At 44.1% G+C, this 25,149-nt stretch overlaps 2 protein-coding genes across 9 annotated transcripts in view; both read right to left on the minus strand.

Moving 5' to 3' along the window:
* Positions 1-61: 61 nt before the first annotated feature.
* On the minus strand, positions 62-8,021 carry LOC129828963 (casein kinase I-like). The gene is made up of 11 exons (XM_055890310.1): positions 7,672-8,021; positions 5,961-6,061; positions 5,339-5,449; positions 4,980-5,128; positions 4,535-4,763; positions 3,642-3,812; positions 3,216-3,364; positions 2,758-2,965; positions 2,198-2,337; positions 1,931-1,994; positions 62-1,723 (listed from the first exon to the last, which is right to left on the minus strand). Exons 2-10 carry the CDS (start codon positions 6,034-6,036, stop codon positions 1,962-1,964), a joined length of 1,266 nt encoding a protein of 421 aa, XP_055746285.1. The 5' UTR covers positions 6,037-6,061; positions 7,672-8,021; the 3' UTR covers positions 62-1,723; positions 1,931-1,961.
* A 7,201-nt stretch (positions 8,022-15,222) lies between these two features.
* The window catches only part of LOC129828967 (trinucleotide repeat-containing gene 6B protein-like), a 35,573-nt gene continuing 25,646 nt past the window's right edge, over positions 15,223-25,149 (minus strand). For 5 of the 8 annotated variants that reach the window (XM_055890316.1, XM_055890314.1, XM_055890320.1 and 2 more), the window contains 5 exons: positions 24,837-24,929; positions 24,000-24,209; positions 23,540-23,613; positions 18,822-18,961; positions 15,223-18,176 (listed from right to left, as the gene is read on the minus strand). In XM_055890316.1, coding sequence (XP_055746291.1) covers positions 17,615-18,176; positions 18,822-18,961; positions 23,540-23,613; positions 24,000-24,209; positions 24,837-24,929 — 1,079 coding nt within the window. In that variant the 3' untranslated portion in view covers positions 15,223-17,614. The remainder of the gene's footprint in view (positions 18,177-18,821; positions 18,962-23,539; positions 23,614-23,999; positions 24,210-24,836; positions 24,930-25,149) is intronic. The other 3 variants (XM_055890315.1, XM_055890321.1, XM_055890318.1) reach the window with 1 other exon arrangement.

The following is a 25,149-nucleotide window of genomic DNA, read 5'->3' on the forward strand; positions in this document are numbered from 1 at the left end:
TATTATTATACACAATATTGTTGTAATAAAATCTAAGCATGGTAAAGAAATGTACAAGATATCAGTGCACCCACACAACCATATATTCCATCTTTATTATTATCTGCCTGCTCATGCAGGTGTAGGCCTACCTTACATTTGACTCACTTTGCACCTAACCAAGCCCTCCTGCAGGTCAATAAATCTCTGTTACTACATTGACATCTTCAAACAACCGAGCACATTTTTGCTTTAGACAAAAACATATTTAAAGAGATAAAAAAATAATTTAAAAAAGTTATTGAGCATATAACTTTGAAATCCAACCTCTTCAGTTCTCCCATGCTCCTCCTCGCATCGGCAGGATAATACGGCTTGTTTTCTTATTATCATAATAACCAAGAGCGCAGGTATTGTTCAACATTATTTTCCCTTTTGCGAAGCCTGGCATGAGAGGTTAGTGTCTTGCCTTGACTTACCAGTTGACAAAAACACCAGAACAAATAACGATCAATTGAGTAAATAACTAATATCCTCCACTTAATGATAAGAAGTAATGGTCCTTTATTATATGATCCACCATCATTTGAAGGGGCATTTTTAGCTCTTTGTTGTTGACAAATGTAATACAATACTGTGTTCAAATACACCGCAGAGGGGAGTGGAACCTCAATGGAAATGTGTCAATAATCTTAACAGTAAGTGTTGTAAAACCAAAATGTCCTCATTTAACGCTAGGTTAAAATCTACTCATAATTATTCTTATCCTGGAATTCCTAAACAGCGAAGACGTAAAGAGAAAATGGGTGACAGTCCATCTCTCTAAGTCTCCTACCATCCCCTTCCTCCTTTGACTCTTGGTCGGTCCTTGGCTTGCTAAAACCAAAAGTACGAAAAACAAACAGTAAGACAATAAGACATTGACATACACTGACTATATGCAACCCCACTTCTCTAAGCAATTCTGATGCAAACACTTCCACTTCTCTAAGCAACTCTGAAGCAAACACTTTCACATTCATTCACATTCATCTTTTCCCATTCCTGAACAACGTTTTACCACATCTCTTCCCATCTCTCTTTCTTTCATTTGCACCCAATTCCTCTCAACCGAGATCGTCTTGCCTACCAGTAAATAAATCCTTTTTACTTGACCACAGGAAACCTCTGATTTTGTTCTTGTTGTTGTTGATTATAAACATACACCATTAGCAGTAAATGCAGCTGTCATAAATTAGACATTCAATGTGAGACAAACGGTTTCGACGGTGTGTTTTTGAAGCTACACATGAGCCCATACAACCACCTCAGCGGTGAAAACAGCTAGAACAATCAGAGCTTGTCCGTTTTGCACTGACATGTGCATGTTTTTTTGCGCATTGAGCTTCTGAGAGACGTGTATGGTCTCACTGATCATATAGCCGGCGTAATGAAAGTGAACCAGGACAGTAGTACAGAAGTCTCATTCACCAGCCCGAGGCAAAGGTCTTACAAGCCCGGGAAGCAAGGCTAGACCATGAGAGTGTCTTTAAGTTGTCAATCTTTCATCTTTTCACAATTTCTTCCAGTTAACTACAGTCATAGTGGACAGGCGTTCACTTCTCACACTTTCTTTCAATCCTTCGTTCCTCTCCTTTTTTTCTTCCATCTTTCATCCCTCTTCAGTGTTGTTGACCCACTCCTTTCTTTTTTTTATCCAACAATTTCAAAAGTACTTGAGTAGGGATTTGATACAATGCCATGGCTGTAAAAAAAATATTAATATATTTACTTCACTTTTTACACACATTTGCAAAAAATGTCATTCAAGAAAGCATAAACATACTTAGGGACAAATTCGAACTTGAGATCTGTGCATGCAACTCACTAACATGAGTAAATCATGCATTGATGTTACAGGTTAGGGTTGGTCCATAGTTCACATAGTGTTGTCCCTCTGATGTGTCCTTACCTGCCAGTCCAGAGGGCCAGAGAGGAGCAGCTCACTTCCCCAGGTGTTCAAATGGCACACTGACCTGGTGAAGAGGAGAGGGGGTTAACAGAAAGCATAGGCTTAGTATAAGGTGCTGTGCATTCAACAGACATATTATACATTCACATACACAGGCAGACAAACTTCAATCCCTTTCAGAAGAGGAAGAGTGGGGGAGCAGTGGGGTTCACGATAGCAGAAAGAGAGAGCAAAATAGAGAGAGAGATACAATGGTAGGTAAATTACCTGTGATGTGGCAATGCGTGATTGGCCCATCTGTGCAGTGAGGTCAGAGGAGGAGATGTTGGCAGGGGCGCCACGGTGGAGCCTCATGGCCACCTTTCTCTCTCGCTCTGCACGGGACACAGCTTGTGGGGACCGGTTCCCTACACACATACACACATTATTGTTCAAATGGAATCTAGTGCTGGGCTGGAACAAATACTTGCACACCTTGGACTTTCCTCAAAGTTTCCTCAGCCAAGTCCAAACACAACAGATTCTTTAAGAGACTAGAGGGCTACAAACTGGAGTCATGAATTGAGCAAGTGGTTTAGTTTACACACCCTCCCTTGTGTTTATGCAGTAATATCCTGTAGACCTAATGAAGTAAGTAAAAACCTTACGCCCTAGTAGACTCCTAAGTAGTTGGTGCATAGATCTGAAATAATCAGTAGTAGAAAAAGAGAAGGTCCGGACTCTTAGATTTGTTTTAGTCCAAATGGAATAAAGATTTTGTTTGATATTTCACTTTCATTCTAAGAATGCAGACCTTCTTTTCAACTACTGTCTGCCTCATGACTCACCTGACTGTGCGACTCCTTTTGAAGCAGGGTTAGAGGCTGCTGCATTGGGGCCATTTCTGATCCTGTCTACGCCGCCCAGGGGGTTGCCGCCCGGGGGTAGGGCACGAGGTACCCTAGGTCCTCCGCCGATCCTCTCATCCCCCTCTTTTCCCTCTCTCCTCTCCCTTTCCCTCTCCCTCTCCCCATCCTCGGCTGTCCTGCTGGCCCCCTGAAGCAGAAAGATGTATGTGCAGGTTAGGAAGGTGCCAGGGAATCAAAATAAACTCATAGGGAACTATGTTTCTATAATCAACTATGTAAACGTCATATATTATACATTTATAATACACATGTAATCCGCTAATGTATAATTGCATTTAAAATGAAAATGTAATGATAAATAAGGTCAACAAATAGATATATTGTTAATAAATGATTTATAATGTAATAATAATGGTTAATAGGGATGCAGTACTCACGAACTTGAGCATGTTCCAGTCAAAGACGTAGTCGTAGGAGAAGCCCTGTCTGTGGAACAGGTTTCTGAACAGCTGTCTCAGGTACGAGTAGTCCGGCTTATCATCGAACCGCAGAGAGCGACAGAAGTTCAGGTAGGTGGAGAACTCAGCTGTGGATAGAGTGTGCGACAGAAAGACTCAGCTATGGATAGAGTGGGTGACAGAGAGACTCAGCTGTGGATAAAGTGGGTGACAGAGAGACTCAACTGTGGATAGAGTGGGTGACAGAGGGTAACCAAAGTGTCACCAAAAACTTAGGTCAATTGCACATTAATTTAGCTAGGTGTTGAAAGACTACTTGAAGTGAGTTTCTAACAACACTAACACAAACTCACTCATAGTTAGTGTTGTAAACCCAGGATAAAGAAACAGACTTTAGCTACTTACATGGGTATCCCTTGCAGAGCACCTCGATGGGGGTGGACATCTTCTTCTCACTGATGCGTTCGTACTTCTGCCTCTTGGTGGCGGCCTTGAGGCCCTGCCAGGGCAGAGAGCCCAGGTTGAAGTACATCAGGACGTAACCCAGAGACTCCAGGTCATCACGACGAGACTGCTCTGTAGAGAGAGGAGGGGGAGAAGAGTGGGGGGAGAGAGGAGACATGGAGAGAGGAGACACTATACTGATCTTATTTAGAAACATAAAACAAAACAATAACGTGTATACCTTTAGAGGAGAAAGAGGAGAGAAGAGGAGCATAGAGTAAAGGAAATGAGAGAAGAGGAGCATAGAGTAAAGGAAATGAGAGAACAGGAGTATAGAGTAAAGGAAAGGAGAGAACAGGAGTATAGAGTAAAGGAAATGAGAGAAGAGGAGCATAGAGTAAAGGAAATGAGAGAAGAGGAGTATAGAGTAAAGGAAATGAGAGAACAGGAGTATAGAGTAAAGGAAATGAGAGAACAGGAGCATAGAGTAAAGGAAATGAGAGAAGAGGAGCATAGAGTAAAGGAAATGAGAGAAGAGGAGCATAGAGTAAAGGAAAGGAGAAAACAGGAGTATAGAGTAAAGGAAATGAGAGAAGAGGAGCATAGAGTAAAGGAAATGAGAGAACAGGAGCATAGAGTAAAGGAAAGGAGAGAAGAGGGGAGTGAGGGAGGGAGGAAGAGAGAGGAGATGGAGAAGTGTCAATACTCCTACTGCAGTAGTTCTGTGAATCAACCCCTGATCAATACCGACGCAATCACGTAAAATCTATCGACTCTCTCACTACACACACACAGCCGATGAAGGGTCAAACATACGTGAACACACACTGTTAATATTACAATTAGTACTGTACCTATCCCCAGATGTGTGTTGATGGATGCATAGCGTGCCGTGCCGGTCAGGTTCTTGTTCTCGCGGTAGGGGATGTGCTGGTGTGTGCGGGCGTCGCGGTACTTCTTGGCCAGGCCAAAGTCAATGATGTACACCAGGTTGCCCTTCTTGCCCAGGCCCATCAGGAAGTTATCAGGCTTCACATCTCTGTGGATGAAGTTCTTAGAGTGGATGTACTCAATTCGGCTGATCTGGAGAGGAGAAAGGGAGTAGAGGAAGAGGGGGAAAGGAGAGAGGGAATGGTTGACTATCATTATCAGTTCCAGTTCTTGGTTAAAGCCAATAACGTTATATATAATCAAGGTGTATTCTTTGAAAATGCAATCACAATAAAGCATATAGAGAAGCATATGATATGATAAAAAGATTAAAGAGGTTTTGGAGGAGGAGGAGGAGGCGTCCTGTACCATCTGGTCAGCCAGCAGCAGGACAGTCTTGAGGCTGAACTTGCGGGAGCAGAAGTTGAACAGATCCTCCAGACTGGGGCCTAGCAGCTCCATCACCATCACGTTGTAGTCTCCCTCTGCTCCACACCACTTTATGGATGGGATGCCCACTATAGGGAAGGGAAGGGAGAGTGTGATTTATAAGCTAGTGTCACTTACTGGGGTTCGAACCCAGGTCCAGAGTAAGTCTTCTAAGCTAAAGCCTAGGCATTAGCTTGGAAAACCCATGCAAAACTTCAGGTTTCAGGTTAGGGTTTCCCAACATAGTCGCCCACTACCCCCACCCCTGACCACACCCTCTTGTCCTACTCCTCTCTCACCTCCTCCCTGCATCATCTTGTAGAACTTGCTCTCGATGTGGAGTTGTGGGTGTTTGGTCTTCACACATTCCAGCTTAATGGCCACCTCCTCACCCGTGGCGATGTTAATGCCTGACAGAGACACAGGAAGGGACACATACCATGACCACCTTTTTGATGATGCAATCACCATGGTCTACTCTGACAGTCTTTTCTTTTTATGGCCAGCTTTGATGTGTTCAATGATGAAATGTGTTCGGACAGAATTTAAAAGGATACTTTGGGATTTTGGCAATGAAACCCTTTATCTACCTCTAACTTCTAGTAAGAAAGAAGTTATAGGTAGTTTCGCAGCCGAATGCTAACTAGCGTTAGCGCAATGCCTGGCAATCTATGGTATCTACTAGCATGCTAGCAGTTACCATAGACTTCCAGTCATTGGAAGTTAGCAACTTCCTTCAAACTGCACGCAGATACATAAAAATTGTATCCACAAGTTCATCTGACTGTGAAGAAGTAGATAAAAGTAGACAAAATCCTGAAGTATCCCTTTAAAGTTAGTATGGAAGGCAGTCTACTCTGGAATATGTTTATTTAGAGGTTTGTGAGAATAAGTAGAGCTGCATTAAAACGAAGGTCTTACCCAGGTAAATGTCTCCAAAAGAGCCGCTCCCTATCTTCCTGCCGAGGCGGTACTTGTTCCCCACTCTCAGTTCCATGGTTCCTGTTGGTCTTCCCAACTCACTTAGGGAGCAAACATACGGGAGGACATACATTTACATTTTAGTCACTCTTATCCAGAGTGACTTACAGGAGCAATTAGGGTTAAGTGCCGTGCTCAAGGGCACATCAACATATTTATCACCTAGTTGGCTCAGGGATGCGAACCAGCAACGTTTCGGTTACTGGCCTAACGCTCTTAACTGTTAGGCTACCTGCTGCCCCCTGTCATCAATCAAACTGTAGATGATATAGCTGAAGGACGTTGTGACGCAACCCAGTTCCATCTCAATCTCATGGGGATCCAACTCAAATAAGATGTTACAAAAGGGAGAATTGGTTACAAAATAAGAAACGGGACAAGAGAAGACAAAATGAAGACCAAGTCAGGGATGGAGAAAGAAGAAAACATTATTTAAGCCAAAATAATTGGAATGGGAGTGGAAAAAAGTGTGGTTAAAATGTTGATTTACAAAAATAGTTTTTTAACTTATAAGAAAGTTGGATGATTTAGCTATGGATTTGAAAAAGCTGTGTACTATGTGTCTCTGAGAGGGCATGTGCAGGGGAAAACTCAGTGTGAATCTGACTTAATAAATCCAGCACTTTGAACCAGCTGGCATCTCACACACTCCATCTCACTTCAATGGAAACCAGCACATACACAAATAATTAGCATAACCTCATCATTTCAGAGTCCCAAATTAAATTAAGTGAAACACATTTTCTTCCAGCTAGCCATGTGCATGCGTTTCCCATCACAATACAGGAAGAGGTTTACTATGGAAAATGGCTGTGATAGTGTTGAAATACATAGGAAAGACAGACTGATTGTAAATATGTTTAATTTGCATTTATAGTCATGCTCTGTAAGGGCAGTGCACTCAGGATGCCTTGCTGGTGTCTTGTCTGTAAAGGTTGGGAGCAGAGCAAAATAGAATGTGTAACAGACGAACACTAAACAGATTATTAAAGATGAACTCATAAAGTTATATATTATATAATTCTATTCAAAAATATATATTCTACAGTCGTACATAATGGTGGTGGATGAGATGGGATAAATCCCAACAGCGATAGAACATTTTGAAGCAAGGTAATGATAGATGATAGGAACTACATGCAATCTTACCATGATCATTTTACACTGTAAACCCGTCTCAGTTAAGGTCAAACTCTTGTTAATGAATGCATATACGAAACAGCTCAAGTTCGTGTTAGGTAAGTAACCTACCCTATAAGCCTATTACAAAATTGAGCCCTATTCTTGTTGCAAGGTTGTAGCGCTGCTCCATAGCAAGATGCCAGGGGCCACGTCATTTGCTGCAGATCTAAAATAGTAAATCATCCAGTCGACAGAGCTGGGAAGCTAGATTAAACCTATCCAAAAGTCTAATCAATATAATTAGGCCTATATTAGACACATTCGAATTCACGTTCAGTGTTTATTGTCAATATTTGCACAAAGCCGCACCCTTGGCTTGGGAAAACCTTCTCGGTCGAGAAAAACCCTATGTCCCTACCTTCGGATTCTGATTTGCTTGTTTGGGTCCCTGTACAAACCCCAAACAGACAAACACAATTACCCCTTATTTACCAATGGACCCGTGCCTTTCCTCCCCTCCGTTGCTCACCGTTTTTGATCAAGCTCTTCAGGGACTGATGCCTTCCTTCCACCGAGGTGCTGATCAGGACGTTGTCATTCAAACAGCACCATGGACAGCGAAAGACGGCCGCGGCGCTTGACGAACCATTCCTCACCGCCCTCCTGATCCTGACCTCGATGTAAGCGTCCCGCGGTATACTCTGGTCTAGTCTGCACTGCGAATGACAGCTATTTTGGTGTAAACTCAGAAATCCAGCTATTCCTCTATCTCTCGTCTCAGTTACACCATTGACAATATCAATGATGTCATTCAGCACAGACCATAAGAAAATGCCCGGATTACCTTAAAGACACCGCGCGCCTCATGCAGCTGTTGTTCCACTGTTGTGAATGTCGTGAGTTGGAGCACTTTCCATGGCTGCTATACTCAGTCTACTGAAAGTGTTGTAGTTTGTTGAGTCTAAGAAGACTGTAGGATCAGTCCCACTGTTGTCTAATTCTAATTAACGTAACTTAATCTTTTAAAATGATAACTAGTTTGATGTATTGGTTTTGTGAGGGCTGCAAGATGTTTACCAGGTTTATTTGCCAATAAGTAGTATGCTTAATAGTAGCCTATGCTTTAATTGAGTTTAACCTATTGGATCTCTTCAAAAGTAAAATATCATATTCCTGCTCAAATTCAGAAATTAAATGTTATTCTTTACTTGGTAAAGATTTTTTATGGCCTTTTTCTAAAATAGTGAATTATTAAATTTGTCTTTAATTTTAATTTCTAAATCAGATTTAACCTTTGCTGAGTATGATCATTCCCATAATGTACGACTTAAAAGTATCCCAAATTATATTGAGTGTCGGCTTTTCTCTTTCCTCTATGTCTACATTTGTAATGGTAAAGGTTTTAATATTATCATTTATTTAATACATGTCGGGTCTTGAAGATACGCTCTGTTGATTCTCCATATTCTGTTGCTAAGTGTATTTTCTGTTGGTGTAATTAAGCATGATACCGGAGAATGATCCGAGATCACTATGTCATGGATTTTTTAACCCAGTAAATTGTTGAGAACGTTTTTTAAAAATAAAAATGTAGTGAATTCTTGAATAGCTTTTCTGAATTGAGAAAAAATGAAAAAAGGAGTAGTCTTTTGTAGTTGGGAGTAGTAGTCTCCAGGTGTCCTGTAAATTATTTGTAGACATGGCATTTTTCAGATTCTTTGGAGGTTCCTTGAATCTGTGAATCTTATCGAATGTATGATTTAGGTCGCCTGCTAAAATAATAGTTCCTTTCTGGATTTGATCTAATATAACTTGAATTCTGTCTAAAAACACCAGATGTGCCCCTGGTGGGATATACAATGAAATCAATGTACATTGTTCACCATGTAAGGTACAATTCAACATTAGAAAACTGCCTTCTTGGTCAGTGTGCTGGGATATAAGGGAAAGGGGTGTATTCTTATTTATCAGGATGCCGACACCTCTGCTGTTACTACAGTAGGTGGCAGCATAGGCTTCTCTAACCCAAGTCCTCATTAAAAATTCCATTTCTCATTTTTTGAAATGTAACTCTTGCAGGATTGTTTATTTGTTATTGTTTCCATCGGCCCTGTGAGTTGTGGTGGCTGGAATTGTGTGGAGTACCAGCGTTAGCCTACTTTGCTACTATACTGCCGCCCAAAGTTAAAGAAGGTTGTAATAATGGAGAGGACAGTGTTTTGCTGTCACAGGTGCATTATCTTTTAAATCAACAAAAATATGTCTAAAAGCAATTGTTACAGCAACAGGAAAATAGCTTCAAGAGCTTTGTTCAAATACTGGTGGACTCAACTAACAAAAGAATGGACGATCTGACCAGAGGTCCAAGACCTTAAGAACAGTTTGCAGAGAGGCGGATGTCCTGAAAGAGAGACTTGCAGCAAGATCACAACAAACGGTAAGTCCACGCAAGATGATGTCAGCACTATCTGTGAATCATTATAGAGTATCACCAAAGGCATTACAGTATGGGTTAGAAACGCTGTGGTACCACAGTATGAGTCATAATACCCATAAAACCTACCCAAACACGGAAATGGTTGCAATAATTTTTCTACCATTCATTTTTTTCCATAGGGGATTTTAGAAACACTTAAAATAAGGTCTGTGTTTCATGTGAGCTTACCCTGGCGTGATGTATTCGCCTGTATTTACCTCCCAAAAATGAAATGCTAAATAGCTGCTAATGTGGCTATCATACAGAACTACAAATGCCTGTTGCAAACTTCACGTCACACACCAGGGCCATGATGATCTGGACAACACCATAGTACCCTCCAAGCTCATCATTAAGCTTGAGGCCCTGGGTCTGAACACTGCCCTGTGCAACCGCCCTGGACTTTCTGATGGGCAGCCCCCAGGTGTTGAAGGTAGGAAACAACATCTCCACTTCGCTGATCCTCAACACTCAACAAAAGAGATGATCGTGGACTTCAGGAAACAGCAGAGGGTGCACCCCTCTATCCACATCGACGGGACAGCAGTGGAGAAGGTGGAAGCTTTAAGTGGAGAAGAAGGAGAAGGTACAACAGAGCCTCTTCAACCTTAGGAGGCTAAAGAAATTTGGCTTGTCACCTAAAACCCTAACAAACTATTACAGATGCCCAATTGAAAGCATCCTGTCGGGCTGCATCCCCGCCTGGTACGGCAACTGCACCGCCCGCAACCGCAAGAATCTCCAGAGGGTGGTGCGGTCTGCCCAACACATTACCGGGGGCAAACTACCCGCCCTCCAGGACATCTACAGCACCCGATGTCACAGGAAGGCCAAAAAGATAATCAAGGACTTCAACCACCCAAACCACTGCCTGTTCACCCCGCTATCGCTATCATCCGGAAGGCGAGGTCAGTACAGGTGCATCAAAGCTGGGACCGAGAGCCTGAAAAACAGCTTCTATCTCAAGGCCATCAGCCTCCTAAACAGCCATCACTAGCATATTAGAGGCTGCTGCCTATAGGCATAGACTAGAAATTACTGACCACTTTAAGGAATGGAATACTAGTCACTTTAATAATGTTACATATCTGGCATTACTCATCTCATATGTATATACTGTATTCTATACTATTCTACGGTATCTTAGTCACTTAATGTTTATGTCACGACTTCCGCCGAAGTTGGTCCCTCTCCTTGTTCGGGCGACGTTCGGCGGTCGACATCATCAACCTTCTAGCCATCGCCGATCCACTTTTCATTGGTTTTGTCTTGCCTTCCATCACACCTGGTTCCAATTCCATCAATTACATGTTGTGTATTTAAACCTCTGTTCCCCCCATGTCCTTGTCCGTAATTGTTTCTTGTAGTGCTTGTGCACGGTATGCTGGTGATTACCGGGTTTTTGTTTGACCCATTTCATGTATTGTTCTGTTGACGGTGGTTTATGTTTATTAAACGACACCGTTGTAAATCAGTTTTTGCTCTCCTGCGCCTGACTTCTCTGCCGCCAGTATGCACCTCATTACAGTTTACATATCTGGCATTAATCATCTCATATGTATATACTGTTTCCTATACTATTCTACAGTATCTCATTCAGTTAATAATGTTTACATATCTTGCATTACTCATCTCATATGTATATACTATATTCTATATTATTCACTGTATCTTTGTCCGTTCCGCTCTGACATCACTCGTCCATATGTATATAGTCTTAATTAATTTGTGTGTATTGGCTATATGTTGTGTAATTTGTTAGATATTACTTGTTAGATATTACTGCACTGACGGAGCTAGAAGCACAAGCATTTCGCTACACCCTCAACAACTTCTGGTAATCACGTGTATGTGACCAATAAAATTTGATTTGACGAGTTTTCCAAATCCAGGCAAAGGTAAGAATATCTGGATGAACTATCTGATGTTAGCTACACTTAGTAATGAATAAATTAGCTAAATTTGTTTAAATGGACCATTCTGAAATCTGTCTTGGGCAAGATTGAAATGTGCACAATACCTGTTATCTAGCTAGCTAGTTAGCCACTAGCTCTCAAAAACCTGTCCTCTCTGTATGTAGTGTTTTCAGTGATTACATTCACCCAGTCTTAGCTCCATGTGAACTACAATTATGAGGCTGTGTTTTAAAGTTTATAAACAGCAATAATAATTGTTTTAAAACCGTTAAAAAAAAAACATATACCGATGTCCACCTTATCTTTCATATCAGAGAGAAATAATCTTTCAAATAAAAAATATACCCTTACTGTAGTAGTTTTGCAAAGATTCACAGGCTGTGTGCCTCCAGTTAACGAACTACACTTCCTCCCCAGTTATGCTTACACACAGGTGTTCTGAGCACGCTGGATAGCAAATTAACACTGGATAGCTTTTCACACCTGGATTGTGCAACATTTGCCCGATATTATTTAAAAAAATCTTCAAGCTATGTCAAATTTGTTGTTGATCATTGCTAGACAACCATTTTCAGGTCTTGCCATAGATTTTCAAGTAGATTTAAGTCAAAACTGTAACTTGGCCGCTCAGGAACTTTCACTGTCTTCGTGGTAAGCAACTTCAGTGTAGATTTGGCCTTGTGTTTTAGGTTATTGTCTTGCTGAAAGGTGAATTCATTTCCCAGTGTCTGCTGGAAAGCAGACTGCATCCTCTAGGATTTTGTCTGTGCTTAGCTCCATTCTGTTTCTTTTTATCCTGAAAAACTCCACAATCCCTAACGATTACAAGCATACTCATAACATGATACAGCCACCACTATGCTTGAAAATTTTGAGAGTGGTACTCAGTAATGTGTTGTATTGGATTTGCCCCAAACATAACACTTTGTATTCAGGACAAAGAGTTAATTGCTTTGTAACATTTTTGCAATATTACATCTGTGCCTTATTGCAAACAGGATGCATGTTTTGGAATATTTGTATACTGTACAAGCTTCCTTCTTTTCACTCTGTCAATTAGGTTAATATTGTGGAGTAACTACAATGTTGTTGATCCATCCTCAGTTTATTCCTATCACAGCCATTCAACTCTATAACTGTTTTACAGTCACCAGCGATTTCCATTCTCTCCAGCAACTGAGTTAGGAAGGACACCTGTATCTTTGTAGTGACTGGGTGTATTGATACACCATCCAAAGTGTAATTTAATAACTTCACCATGCTTAAAGGGATATATATATATATTTTTTTTTTTTACTTGTCTAGGCATTGGAAAACCTCCTTGGTCTTTGTGGTTGAATCTGTGTTTGAAATTCATTGCTGAGGGAACTTACAGACAATTGTATGTGTGGGGTGCAGAGGGAGTCCAAGCATTTTTTACACATATTTAACCCCTTTTTTTGGGTAGACACAAAACTACCTTCATACTTCCATAATTTTTTTAAAACCGTACCGGTTACCTTCAAACGAGTCCTGTGACACATTAGTTTGTAGCCAAAACGGTTAGGACACTACAAACAGAAGTTGGAACATCGACGGTACCGACTACAGAAGATTCCCCTGACATTTTTGGGGGTCGTAGAGCAAAACGGAGACCACCATTGGGGGTCGTAGAGCAAAACGGAGACCACCATTGTGTTCGTGAGAGTCTCCCTTTTCGATAGAGTGGTCAAACCGGCTGGACGTCACAGACATTTCCGTGAGGAGACCAATTTCGGAATGTCTCATGGTCTGACAAACACGCTTTAGCTCTGCCACCTTTCAACTCTGATGTGGATTGAGACGCATCCAATGCAAGAAAACATATCTCTATCTTAAACGGACAGATTTTTATCTTTAATCGACTCAATCAACTCTAGGGGGTTAAATCCACTTCAATAAGGGTAGATGAAGGGGAGGAAACAGGTTAAAGAGGGATTTTTAAGCCTGAAGACTGGGTTCGCGCCCAGGCTCTGTCGCAGCCGGCCGCAACCGGGAGGTCCGTGGGGCGACGCACAATTGGCATAGCGTCGTCAGGGTTAGGGAGGGTTTGGCCGGTAGGGATATCCTTGTCTCAGTATGTAAAAAATGTAATAAAATGTATGCACTCTACTGTAAGTCGCTCTGGATAAGAGCGTCTGCTAAATGACTAAAATGTAAAATGTAAGTGTTGTGATTGCAAGTTCACCTGCCTCGTCTAAAGCCTCTTCTTTAGGGGTGCCATTATAGGCCACCAAGTGCTAACAAAATCAAATCAAATGTATTGGTCACATACACGTGTTTGTGGGTGTAGCGAAATGCTTGTGCTTCTAGCTCCGACAGTGCAGTAATATCTAACAAGTGATATTTAACAGTTTCACAACATATACCCAAAATACACGTAAATCTAAGTAAGAAATGGATTAAGAATATACACTGCTCAAAAAAATAAAGGGAACACTTAAACAACACAATGTAACTCCAAGTCAATCACACTTCTGTGAAATCAAACTGTTCACTTAGGAAGCAACACTGATTGACAATAAATTTCACATGCTGTTGTGCAAATGGAATAGACAAAAGGTGGAAATTATAGGCAATTAGCAAGACACCTCCAATAAAGGAGTGGTTCTGCAGGTGGTGACCACAGACCACTTCTCAGTTCCTATGCTTCCTGGCTGATGTTTTGGTCACTTTTGAATGCTGGCGGTGCTTTCACTCTAGTGGTAGCATGAGACGGAGTCTACAACCCACACAAGTGGCTCAGGTAGTGCAGCTCATCCAGGATGGCACATCAATGCGAGCTGTGGCAAGAAGGTTTGCTGTGTCTGTCAGCGTAGTGTCCAGAGCATGGAGGCGCTACCAGGAGACAGGCCAGTACATCAGGAGACGTGGAGGAGGCCGTAGGAGGGCAACAACCCAGCAGCAGGACCGCTACTTCCGCCTTTGTGCAAGGAGGAGCACTGCCAGAGCCCTGCAAAATGACCTCCAGCAGGCCACAAATTCACACTGAGCAAGTGCCAAAGGTTGGGCTTAAAGTAATTTATAAGAGATCACACAAAATGTTTCCCCAGGACTCTTTTATTGAACATGTTGGTCTGATGTGTATGAGGAAGTGAATCCAAATGCAGCACTGGAATGATTTGTAAAATTATGCATGCCAATTAACTCTGAGAACCGGTTGGAGAGTTATTTATCCAACAGAACCCAGAGTGTTCTCCACTGGAATCTTCTCTAACATCAGATATGTACAGTGCGTGTACAGGACCTACTACTCTATATTTTTACAAATGATTTGCCACTGGTCTTACAAAGCTAAAATAACAATGTATGCAGATGATTCCACACTCCATGTCAGCACCCAAAGCCAGTGAGATCCCTTCAATTCTAAATAAGGAGTTACAGTCATCAGAATGGGTGATTAATAAACTGGTCTTAAATACATCTACAACTAAAAGCATTGTATTTGGTTCAAAACATTCTCTAAAGACCTAAACCTCAACTGGAGTTGTGTATAAAGGGTGTGAACATTGAGCAAGTTCAGGAAGCTAAACTCCTAGGTATAACATTGGATGGTCAATTATCATGGGCAAGTCATTGAAAAAAAGTTGTGAAGATGGGGAGGGGTATGTGTCGGACTCACTGAGATAGTGGTGTGGTTTTAAAATGTAACACAATGACACTCGAAGAGTTGAATTCAACCTTTATTGTGTTTGCTTAAATTAATTATCTCCTTTGTAAAATCTGAAAACAAACAAAAAGAACCTGAACAGGAGTGATAAAGCCCGCCTTAATTTAAATTGATACACAACAAAAAAATAAAACAATTGGTAACTTTAACGTGTTCGCAAAACACCGCTCCAGCTCAGCTTGGTATGGTAGGTTTTGGCATCTTAATATAATTGCCTTCAGTTGTTTGCTTCTTTAAAAAAAATATTACTGCAATTCAGACAACAAAAAATTATATTTCTGCTAAAACCACAACTTAAGAGAAATATGCATTAGTGCCTATGTTCTTGAACTTTCCACACACGCACACACCTGCATCAAGTACATACACACGGAACACCTGATGTAAAAAATGTCCGCCTACCAAGTGTTTGCAGACACACACACTATCTCTCACAATCACTCGCTTGTTAATCATGAATCCACTTGTTAATCATGAATCTCTTTGACAAAAACACATTCACCACGGCAACGACAGACACAGGGCGCGTTCCTATGCTTAGACGTTGCTGAAGACAGACCTTACTTAAAATACCTATTCAGGCGTTGTATCAGCTAACCACATCATAGGTTATAGCAATTTGTCAGTCGATGACGTGGCACGCAACCGTTGGTTGTTGCATCGCTTCTCCTTAGCTGTGAACCGCGCCCACAGCCTCACAATATCATCATCAACATACCGTCACGCCTAGCACATTCACACAGGCTAGTAATAAGTGATCAGTCATCATCATGACATAATAACCAACTTGATTAAGAAAAAATATATAACGAGGTCAGCATTTTGAAGGAAAAACAAAAAGAAAAGACATCTTGGATTTTTCCACTGTTCCACAATTTTTTTTACAAACAGGAAAAAAAATGACATACAAGATACATTTTTGCTTGTTAAACATCAGAGCGGTGTGTAACTGGTGAGAAATAGAGAGAAGGTGATTCCGAATGTCAGAACGGGTCGGGTCAGGTAGGTACTGTAAGCCCAACTGGCCCGGCGCTGTAACGTCCTGTAGGTTTGTGTAGTAGAGAGTAGTTGTAATAAGTTGTTACACATCACATAGGAAGACCTCCATGTGATGTCACGTTGTTAGTTCCTCTACAGGGCATGCCTGAGTGATAGGGGCTCAGTATGCTCAGTGTGAGTTCTGTTTTTGTATTACATGGGTGTAGAAAGAGGAGTCATCCAGGTGAATCTGTCAGTCCAACAGATTCCACCTCTCTGTTCAAGTCTTGCTGTTGAAGTCTTCATTTAAAGGTAAAAGGTGTGCGAATGTATGCGTGTGTGTGTGGTTATGTGTGTGTGTGAGATTTTGTGTGCGGGTAGTGTTGGCATGTCAACGTCTATTCGTGACATAATGTGTGACAGTTAATGTCAGTGGACCTGCATGTTTGTGACCAGTGTAGTATGAACTAATTTCATCGGTGTGTTAACGTATATGCACACAGTGGCCAGTTTATAAGTTACACCAGCTCGTTCCCGAAAAGGGCTCGCTCCTACAGACAGTGAGTCACGTGGCCGTGGCTGGCTATATATAGCAGGCAGACGGGCATCAAGGCATTCCAGTTACTGTTCGATTGAACACTAGAATGGGCAAAACAAGTGACCTTAGCGACTGAGCGTGGTATGATTGTCGGTGCTAGGCGTACCGGTTCCAGTCTCTCAGAAGCCTCCTGTGCTTTTCACGCACAACACTATCTAGGGTTTACTGAGAATGGAGCGACAAACTAAAAGCATCCAGTCAGCAGCAGTCCTGTGGGTGAAACCAGCTCGTTGATGAGAGGTCGAAGGAGAACGGCAAGAAAAGTGCAAGCTAACAGGCGGGCCACAAACAGGAAAATAATGGCGCAGTACAACAGTGGTGTGCAGAACAGCATCTCAGAAAACACAACTCGTCAGTCCTTGTCACGGATGGGCTATTGCAGCAGATGATCACACTGTGTTCCACTCCTATCAGCTAAAAACAAGAAGAAGCGGCTCCAGTGGGCACACGATCACCAACACTGGACAATTGAGGAGTGGAAAAACATTGCCTGGTCCAACGAATCCTGGTTCCTGTTGAGTCATGCTGACGGCAGAGTCAGGATCTGGCGTAAGCAGCATGAGTCCATGGCCAGCTCCTGCCTGGTGTACAGGCTGGTGGTGGAATGGTGGGGGAATGTTTTCCTGGCACACGTTAGGTCCCTAGATACCAATTGAGCAACGTATCCATTCCCCGAAGAATTCTGGAGGCAAAGGGGGGTTTGACCCGGTACTAGATGGGTGTACCTAATATACTGGCCACTGAGTGTGTGTGGGAGAAGTTGTGTAAGTGCATGTTTTTTCGTAATGTATGCGTTCATGTATTAGGTGTGGTCATTCAGATAGAATCAGCCCCTCCTCCTAGCAGGTCTCCAGGCAGCAGAGCAGCAGGACTCCCCATCTGGTGTCGATCCTCCATGGCAGGGGACCCCCACATACTACTGCTGGGGTACCCTCCACCCCCCATCCCTCCCCACAAACCCTGTCTGCCGGGCTCTACACCCCCAGCCACCCCTCCTCCCCCAGAACCGTTGCTGCTCCACTGGGCAAACATACTCAGGCCGGGCCCCTGGGTGGGGGTAGGATCCAGTGAGCCTCCTGTACCGTCTAAACTCTGCCAGCCAGAGCTGACGGGCCCCGAGCTGCCTCCTCCCCCTCCGTTACCTCCTCCTCCAGGGGCAGATCCCTCTCCTTCTCTGGTTCTGTCTCGTTCCCTCTCCCCGCTGCTGTTGGCCCCCATGGCGCCTGTCCCTGTGGGGCCCCCCTGGCCTCCGCTGGACCCTGGGGCCCCGGCTGCTCCGCTGGACCCTGCTCCTCCCGCCTGGGAATGTGCAAAATAGCGAGCGACCTCCTCTTCGCTCACAAACTTGGCCAAAATGGTGGTATTGCCCAGGACACACCTGGAGAGAGAGAGGAGAGAGTAAGGAGTGATTGAATGTTAGTTTTGTGTTCACCGGCTATTATCTATTAGTGTTCACATTTTATTATAGTAATCGCCATTAAGTCTAAGCAGGTTTTCCTTAGCCCATTCCTACAAAATGAGTGTGTTCCAAGCCCACCAGACAGCCTGCATGGAATGTCCTTGATTTTCAGTCTATGGTATGTCCATCTATGGAGCTGGAGCTTGTTCATCTACAGCAGTGACTCCAAACTGTGGGGCGTGCATTAGTCATTGCATACCTTACATGTCTAGATCAACTAGCCCATGTCAGCGAACGTTTGATTTTTTAGGCCATAGATTGTTGTAATTTTTTTTCCACTCAAATATCAAATGAATACATATTAGACATGGCAAAATGTATACAGCTGCAGGAAATAAGCTTTAAATAGGCAACATTCCCTCCACCAAAACAGGGGTGTGAAAAGCTTGTCATGAACAGTGCTTGTGCCCATAGCAATAGATGTGGTGCGGAGGGGTGGGGGGGATGTTTCCCCCAATGCTGAAACTTTTTCACTCGGCACCCCCGAGTGATAAAGTTTGAGAACCCCTGATCTACAAAACTACACCACTGAGGCTGATTGACAAGCTGAGAGGAGGGGCTTACATGTGTAGTGCGCTCTGGGCCTTTGCTGCTTCCTGTGGGGTGCTGTAGCGAATCAGAGCGCTGCCCTGGGTCAGGCCGAGGTGAAAGGTCAGCAGGGGGCCATGCTGCATACAGATGGTACGGAGGGTGGAGCCGTCAATCTGCAGGAGGGAACAACAGAGGGACATGAGTTAGGGATGACTTGTGTGGTAGAGGGGGATATGTGAAGGAAAAGTGATGGTTTGTGTGCACATGCATGTGGTTGTCTCTGTTGTCCTTAGGGATGATGTGTGTGTGTGTGTGTGTGTGTGTGTGTGTGTGTGTGTGTGTGTGTGTGTGTGTAGGTAGTCTTGATGAGGGATGATGTGAAAAAAATGGGAAGAAATGGCGCCGGAGGAGATGGCCGCCGTTTCACGGTCTCCTAACCAATTGTGCTATTATGTTTTTTTGCGCGATATTTGTAAATTATTTTGTACCCGTTTCTGCAACCGTATCTTACGGAAGAAAAGAGCTTCTGGATATCAGAACAGCAATCACTCACCTCAGATTAGAAGAAGATTTCTTCAACAACAACAAGCAGGACTCACACGATATTCTCCAAACACCCCGCAGGGCAGACATCCCAATTATTCGCAAAAGGAAGCGACGCAGAGGACGAAGAGCCGGTTGCCTCGTCCGGACCCGTAGAAGGCAACTAGGAAAGCTGCCGTTACCGTCAATATTACTCGCCAACGTGCAATCATTGGACAATAAACTAGATGAGGTACGGCCACGAATATCCTACCAACGGGACATCAAAAACTGTAATATCCTATGCTTCACGGAATCGTGGCTGAATGACGACATAGATATTGGGGGGCGGCGGAGGCGGTCTGTGCATATTTGTTAACAACAGCTGGTGCACGAAATCTAAGGAAGTCTCTAGATTTTGCTCACCTGAAATACAGTATATTGTGATAAATTGCAGGCCACACTACTTGCCTAGAGAGTTCTCAGCTATACTTTTCGTGGCTGTTTATTTACCACCACAGACAGATGCTGGCACTAAGACTGCACTCAGTCAGCTGTATAAGGAAATAAGCAAACAGGAAACCACTCACCCAGAGGCGGCGCTCCTAGTGGCCGGAGACTTTAATGCAGGGAAACTTAAATCAGTTCTACCAAATCTCTATAATCATGTTAAATGTGCAACCAGAGGGAAAACAATTCTAGATCACCTGTACTCCACACACAGAGACACGTACAAAGCTCTCCCTCGCCCTCCATTTGGTAAATCCGACCACAACTCTATCCTCCTGATTCCTGCTTACAATCAAAAATGAAAGCAGGAAGCACCAGTGACTCGGTCTATAAAAAAGTGGTCAGATGAAGCAGATGCTGAACTACAGGACTGTTTTGCTAGCACAGACTGGAACATGTTCCGGGATTCTTCTGATGGCATTGAGGAGTACACCACATCAGTCACTGGCTTTATCAATAAGTGCATTGAGGACGTCGTCCCCACAGTGACCGTACGTACATATCCCAACCAGAAGCCATGGATTACAGGAAAAATTCGCACTGAGCTAAAGGGTAGAGCTGCCGCTTTCAAGGTGCGGGACTCTAACCCGGAAGCTTACAAGAAATCCCGCTATGCCCTGCGATGAACCATCAAACAGGCAAAGAGTCAATACAGGGCTAAGATTGAATCCTACTACACCGGCTCCGACGCTCGTCGGATGTGGCAGGGCTTGTAAACTATTACAGACTACAAAGGGCAGCACAGCCGCGAGCTGTCCAGTGACACGATCCTACCAGATGAGCTAAATAGCTTCTATGCTCGCTTCGAGACAAGCAACACTGAGGCATGCATGAGAGCATCAGCTGTTCTGGATGACTGTGTGATCACGCCCTCTGTAGCCGACATGAGTAAGACCTTTAAACAGGTCAACATACACAAGGCTGCGGGGCCAGATGGATTACCAGGACGTGTGCTCCGGGCATGTGCTGACCAACTGGCAGGTGTCTTCACTGACATTTTCAACATGTCCCTGATTGAGTCTATAATACCAACATGCTTCAAGCAGACCACCATAGTCCCTGTGCCCAAGAACACAAAGGCAACCTGCCTAAATGACTACAGACCCGTAGCACTCACGTCCGTAGCCATGAGGTGCTTTGAAAGGCTGGTAATGGCTCACATCAACACCATTATCCCAGAAACCCTAGACCCACTCCAATTTGCATACCGCCCAAACAGATCCACAGACGATGCAATCTCTATTGCACTCCACACTGCCCTTTCCCACCTGGACAAAAGGAACACCTATGTGAGAATGCTGTTCATTGACTACAGCTCAGCGTTCAACACCATAGTACCCTCAAAGCTCATCACCAAATTAAGGAACCTGGGACTAAACACCTCCCTCTGCAGCTGGATCCTGGACTTCCTGACAGGCTGCCCCCAGGTGGTGAGGGTAGGTAGCAACACATCTGCCACGCTGATCCTCAACACTGGAGCTCCCCAGGGGTGCATGCTCAATCCCCTCCTGTACTCCCTGTTCACCCACGACTGCATGGCTAGGCACGACTCCAACACCATCATTAAGTTTGCAGACGACATAACAGTGGTAGGCCTGATCACCGACAACGACGAGACTGACCTCCTCCCTATAGGCTGAGACCTGGCCGGGTGGTGCCAGAATAACAACCTATCCCTCAACGTAACCAAGACTAAGGAGATTGTGGACTACAGGAAAAGGAGCACCGAGCACGTCCCCATTCTCATCGACGGGGCTGTAGTGGAGCAGGTTGAGAGCTTCAAATTCCTTGGTGTCCATATCAACAACAAACTAGATTGGTCCAAACACACCAAGACAGTCGTGAAGAGGGCACGACAAAGCCTATTCCCCCTCAGGAAACTAAAAAGATTTGGCATGGGTCCTGAGGTCCTCAAAAGGTTCTACAGCTGCAACATCGAGAGCATCCTGACCGGTTGCATCACTGCCTGGTACGGCAATTGCTCAGGCCTCCGACCACAAGGCACCTCAGAGGGTAGTGTGTACGGCCCAGTACATCACTGGGGCAAAGCTGCCTGCCATCCAGGACCTCTACAACCGGCGGTGTCAGAGGAAGGCCCTAAAAATTTTCAAAGGCCCCAGCCACAGACTGTTCTCTCTACTACCGCATGGCAAGCGGTACCAGAGTGCCAAGTCTAGGACAAAAAGTCTTCTCAACAGTTTTTACCAAGCCATAAGACTCCTGAACAGGTAACCAAATGGCTACCTGGACTATTTGCATTGTGTGCCCCCCCAACCCCTCTTTTACACTGCTGCTGCTCTCCGTTTATCTTATATGCATAGTCACTTTAACTATACATTCATGTACATACTACCTAAAATTGGCCCGACCAACCAGTGCTCCCGCACATTGGCTAACCGGGCTATCTGCATTGTGTCCTGCCACCCGCCAACCCCTCTTTTTACGCTACTGCTACTCTCTGTTCATCATATATGCATCGTCACTTTAACGATACCTACATGTACATACTACCTCAATAAGCCTGACTAACAGGTGTCTGTATATAGCCTTACTACTCTTTTTTCAAATGTATTTTTACTGTTGTTTTATTTCTTTACTTTACCACACACACACACACACACACACACACACACACACACACACACACACACACACACACACACACACCTTTTTCCCCCGCACCATTGGTTAGAGCCTGTAAGTAAGCATCTCACTGTAAGGTCTACCTACACCTGTTGTATTCGGCGCAGGTGACAAATAAAACTTGATTTGATGTGTGTGTGTAGGTAGTCTTGATGAGGGATGATGTGTGTGTGTGTGTGTGTAGCTAGTCTGGATGAGGGATGACGTGTGTGTGCATGTAGTCTGGATGAGGGATAACGTGTGTGTGTGTGTGTGTGTGCAGGTAGTCTGGATGAGGGATAACGTGTGTGTGCAGGTAGTCTTGATGAGGGATAACGTGTGTGTGTGTGTATGTGCAGGTAGTCTTGATGAGGGATAACGTGTGTGTGTGTGTGCAGGTAGTCTTGATGAGGGATAACGTGTGTGTGTGTGTGCAGGTAGTCTGGATGAGTGATGACGTGTGTGTGCAGGTAGTCTGGATGAGGGATAACGTGTGTGTGTGTGCATGTAGTCTGGATGAGGGATAACGTGTGTGTGTGTGTGTGTGTGTGTGTGTGTGTGCAGGTAGTCTGGATGAGGGATAACGTGTGTGTGTGTGTGCAGGTAGTCTGGATGAGGGATGATGCGTGTGTGCAGGTAGTCTGGATGAGGGATGATGCGTGTGTGTGTGTGTGTGTGTGTGTGTAGGTAGTCTTGATGAGGGATGGTGTGTGTGTGTGTGTGTGTGTGTGTGTGTGTGTGTGTGTGTGTGTGTGTGTGTGTGTGTGTGTGTGTGTGTGTGTGTGTGTGTGTGTGTGTGTGTGTGTGTGTGTGTGTGTGTGTGTGTGTAGGTAGTCTTGATGAGGGATGATGTGTGTGTGTAGCCTTGATGAGGGATGATGTGTGTGTGTGTGTGTGTGTGTAGGTAGTCTTGATGAGGGATGATGTGTGTCTGTGTGTGTGTGTAGGTAGTCTTGATGAGAATGATGTGTGTGTGTGTGTGTGTGTGTGTGTGTGTGTGTGTGTGTGTGTGTGTGTGTGTGTGTAGTCTTGATGAGGGATGACGTGTGTGTGCGTGTGTGTGTAGGTAGTCTTGATGAGGGATGATGTGTGTGTACCTGTGGAGTGAGGTTGCAGAGCACCAGCCAGCAGCTTCCTCTGGAGGTCCCCCCATCACTCCAAGCAGAGCCTGCTAGAACCAAAGCACATAGGAATCAGTTCCAGATATTAGAAAACCACTACCTCTGTACTTGCGGCAGGTAGCTCTGGAGCAATGAATGATAAATAAGCCCTACTGTACTTTAAGCTTGCAGCACCCAGAATAAAATATGTAATTTATCTGGGTCCGCGTCCCAAATGGCACCACATTCCCTTTATAGTGCACTAGTATTGACCAGTGCCCATAGGGAATAGGGTGCAATTTTGGACGGCAATTCAGATCAAGGCAAGGGACATCCTGGGTACATTTAGTCTGCTGAATGCTTTCCCAGGCAGCAGGGCAGCACAGAACAGTACAGGGTGGAAAGACTCAGAAACACAGGCCCCTCCATTCTCTACAACATTGTGTTATAACATTACCAGGGCCATATCTGGTTTCCTGGATCCCACTCGAGCTGCCCCAGCCACGGGCCTGCCATGGGCCACGGGACGGCGAGGCCTGCTTCTGATTGGTGAGTCCCGGGGGTGGGCGTGGCAGCTGCTGGGACTGTTGGTTGCGATTGGTCTTCCACATCTTGTTGTGTCCAATGGGCTCAGGGGGCCAGCTGGTCTTATACTCTGTGTAATTTGCTGTGAGAAACAGGAAATGAACTAAAGTCAGAACTGACTCTGTTATAACCGCACACGTGGAGGATGGAACACACAGAAAAACTAAACGAAGACAGAGTTGAAACTCGATTAACTGAATGATACAACAGCTGAAACAGTATGAGTGAAAAAAGCAGAGGAACACTATTTGAAGGCCTGCTCGCCTCCCTACCACTGAGGAAGTACAGTTCCCGCTCAGCCCAATCAAAACTGTTCGCTGCTCTGGCACCCCAATGGTGGAACAAACTCCCTCACGACGCCAGGACAGCGGAGTCAATCACCACCTTCCGGAGACACCTGAAACCCCACCTCTTCAAGGAATACCTAGGATAGGATAAAGCAATCCTTCTGCCCCCCCCCCCCCCCTTAAAAGATGTAGATGCACTATTGTAAAGTGGCTGTTCCACTGGATGTCATTAGGTGAATGCACCAATTTGTAAGTCGCTCTGGATAAGAGCGTCTGCTAAATGACTTAAATGTAATGTAAATGAAATGCCTGGAGAATATTAAGTGAATGTTTAACACTTTCGGTGAAAGGCACATTAGGACATTCATAAACCATACAGAACACATTTACAGTAATACTGTGAGTGTTTTCCAGTCTGCTACCTGAGTTGTGTGCGTTGTTGAGGGGGCTGTCTGAGGCACTGTAGGGCCAGGCACCAGGTGAAGGCAGCAAGGTGTTCAGGGAGGGGTTGGGTTCTGAAACAAACACCACAAGCTTAGCTAGCATCAACACACCATCAAGATATATGTATTATTAACACAACCTGATATTTAACTGAAAGATGCATGTATTGATGGGTATGATTTCAGTGTTATGTGCAAGTTTCTTTGACTTTATGTGAGAACATGGAGGTTTGACAATACACTTATGTAATGTGTTACTATTAAGTAATAAGTATTGTCAGGTCAGCCGGTC

Source organism: Salvelinus fontinalis, chromosome 30, assembly GCF_029448725.1.
Source record: "Salvelinus fontinalis isolate EN_2023a chromosome 30, ASM2944872v1, whole genome shotgun sequence".
In the NCBI taxonomy this organism is placed as follows: Eukaryota; Metazoa; Chordata; class Actinopteri; order Salmoniformes; family Salmonidae; genus Salvelinus; species Salvelinus fontinalis.

Coding starts and splice junctions, on each gene's coding strand:
- LOC129828963 (XM_055890310.1), bottom strand. CDS start 6,036: ATGGAACTGAGAGTGGGGAACAAGTACCGCCTCGGCAGGAAGATAGGG. Junction 5,129..5,338: donor CAAGATGATGCAGGGAGGAG/GTGAGAGAGGAG, acceptor CCTTCCCTATAG/TGGGCATCCCATCCATAAAG. Junction 3,813..4,534: donor CAACACACATCTGGGGATAG/GTACAGTACTAA, acceptor CTCTCTCTACAG/AGCAGTCTCGTCGTGATGAC.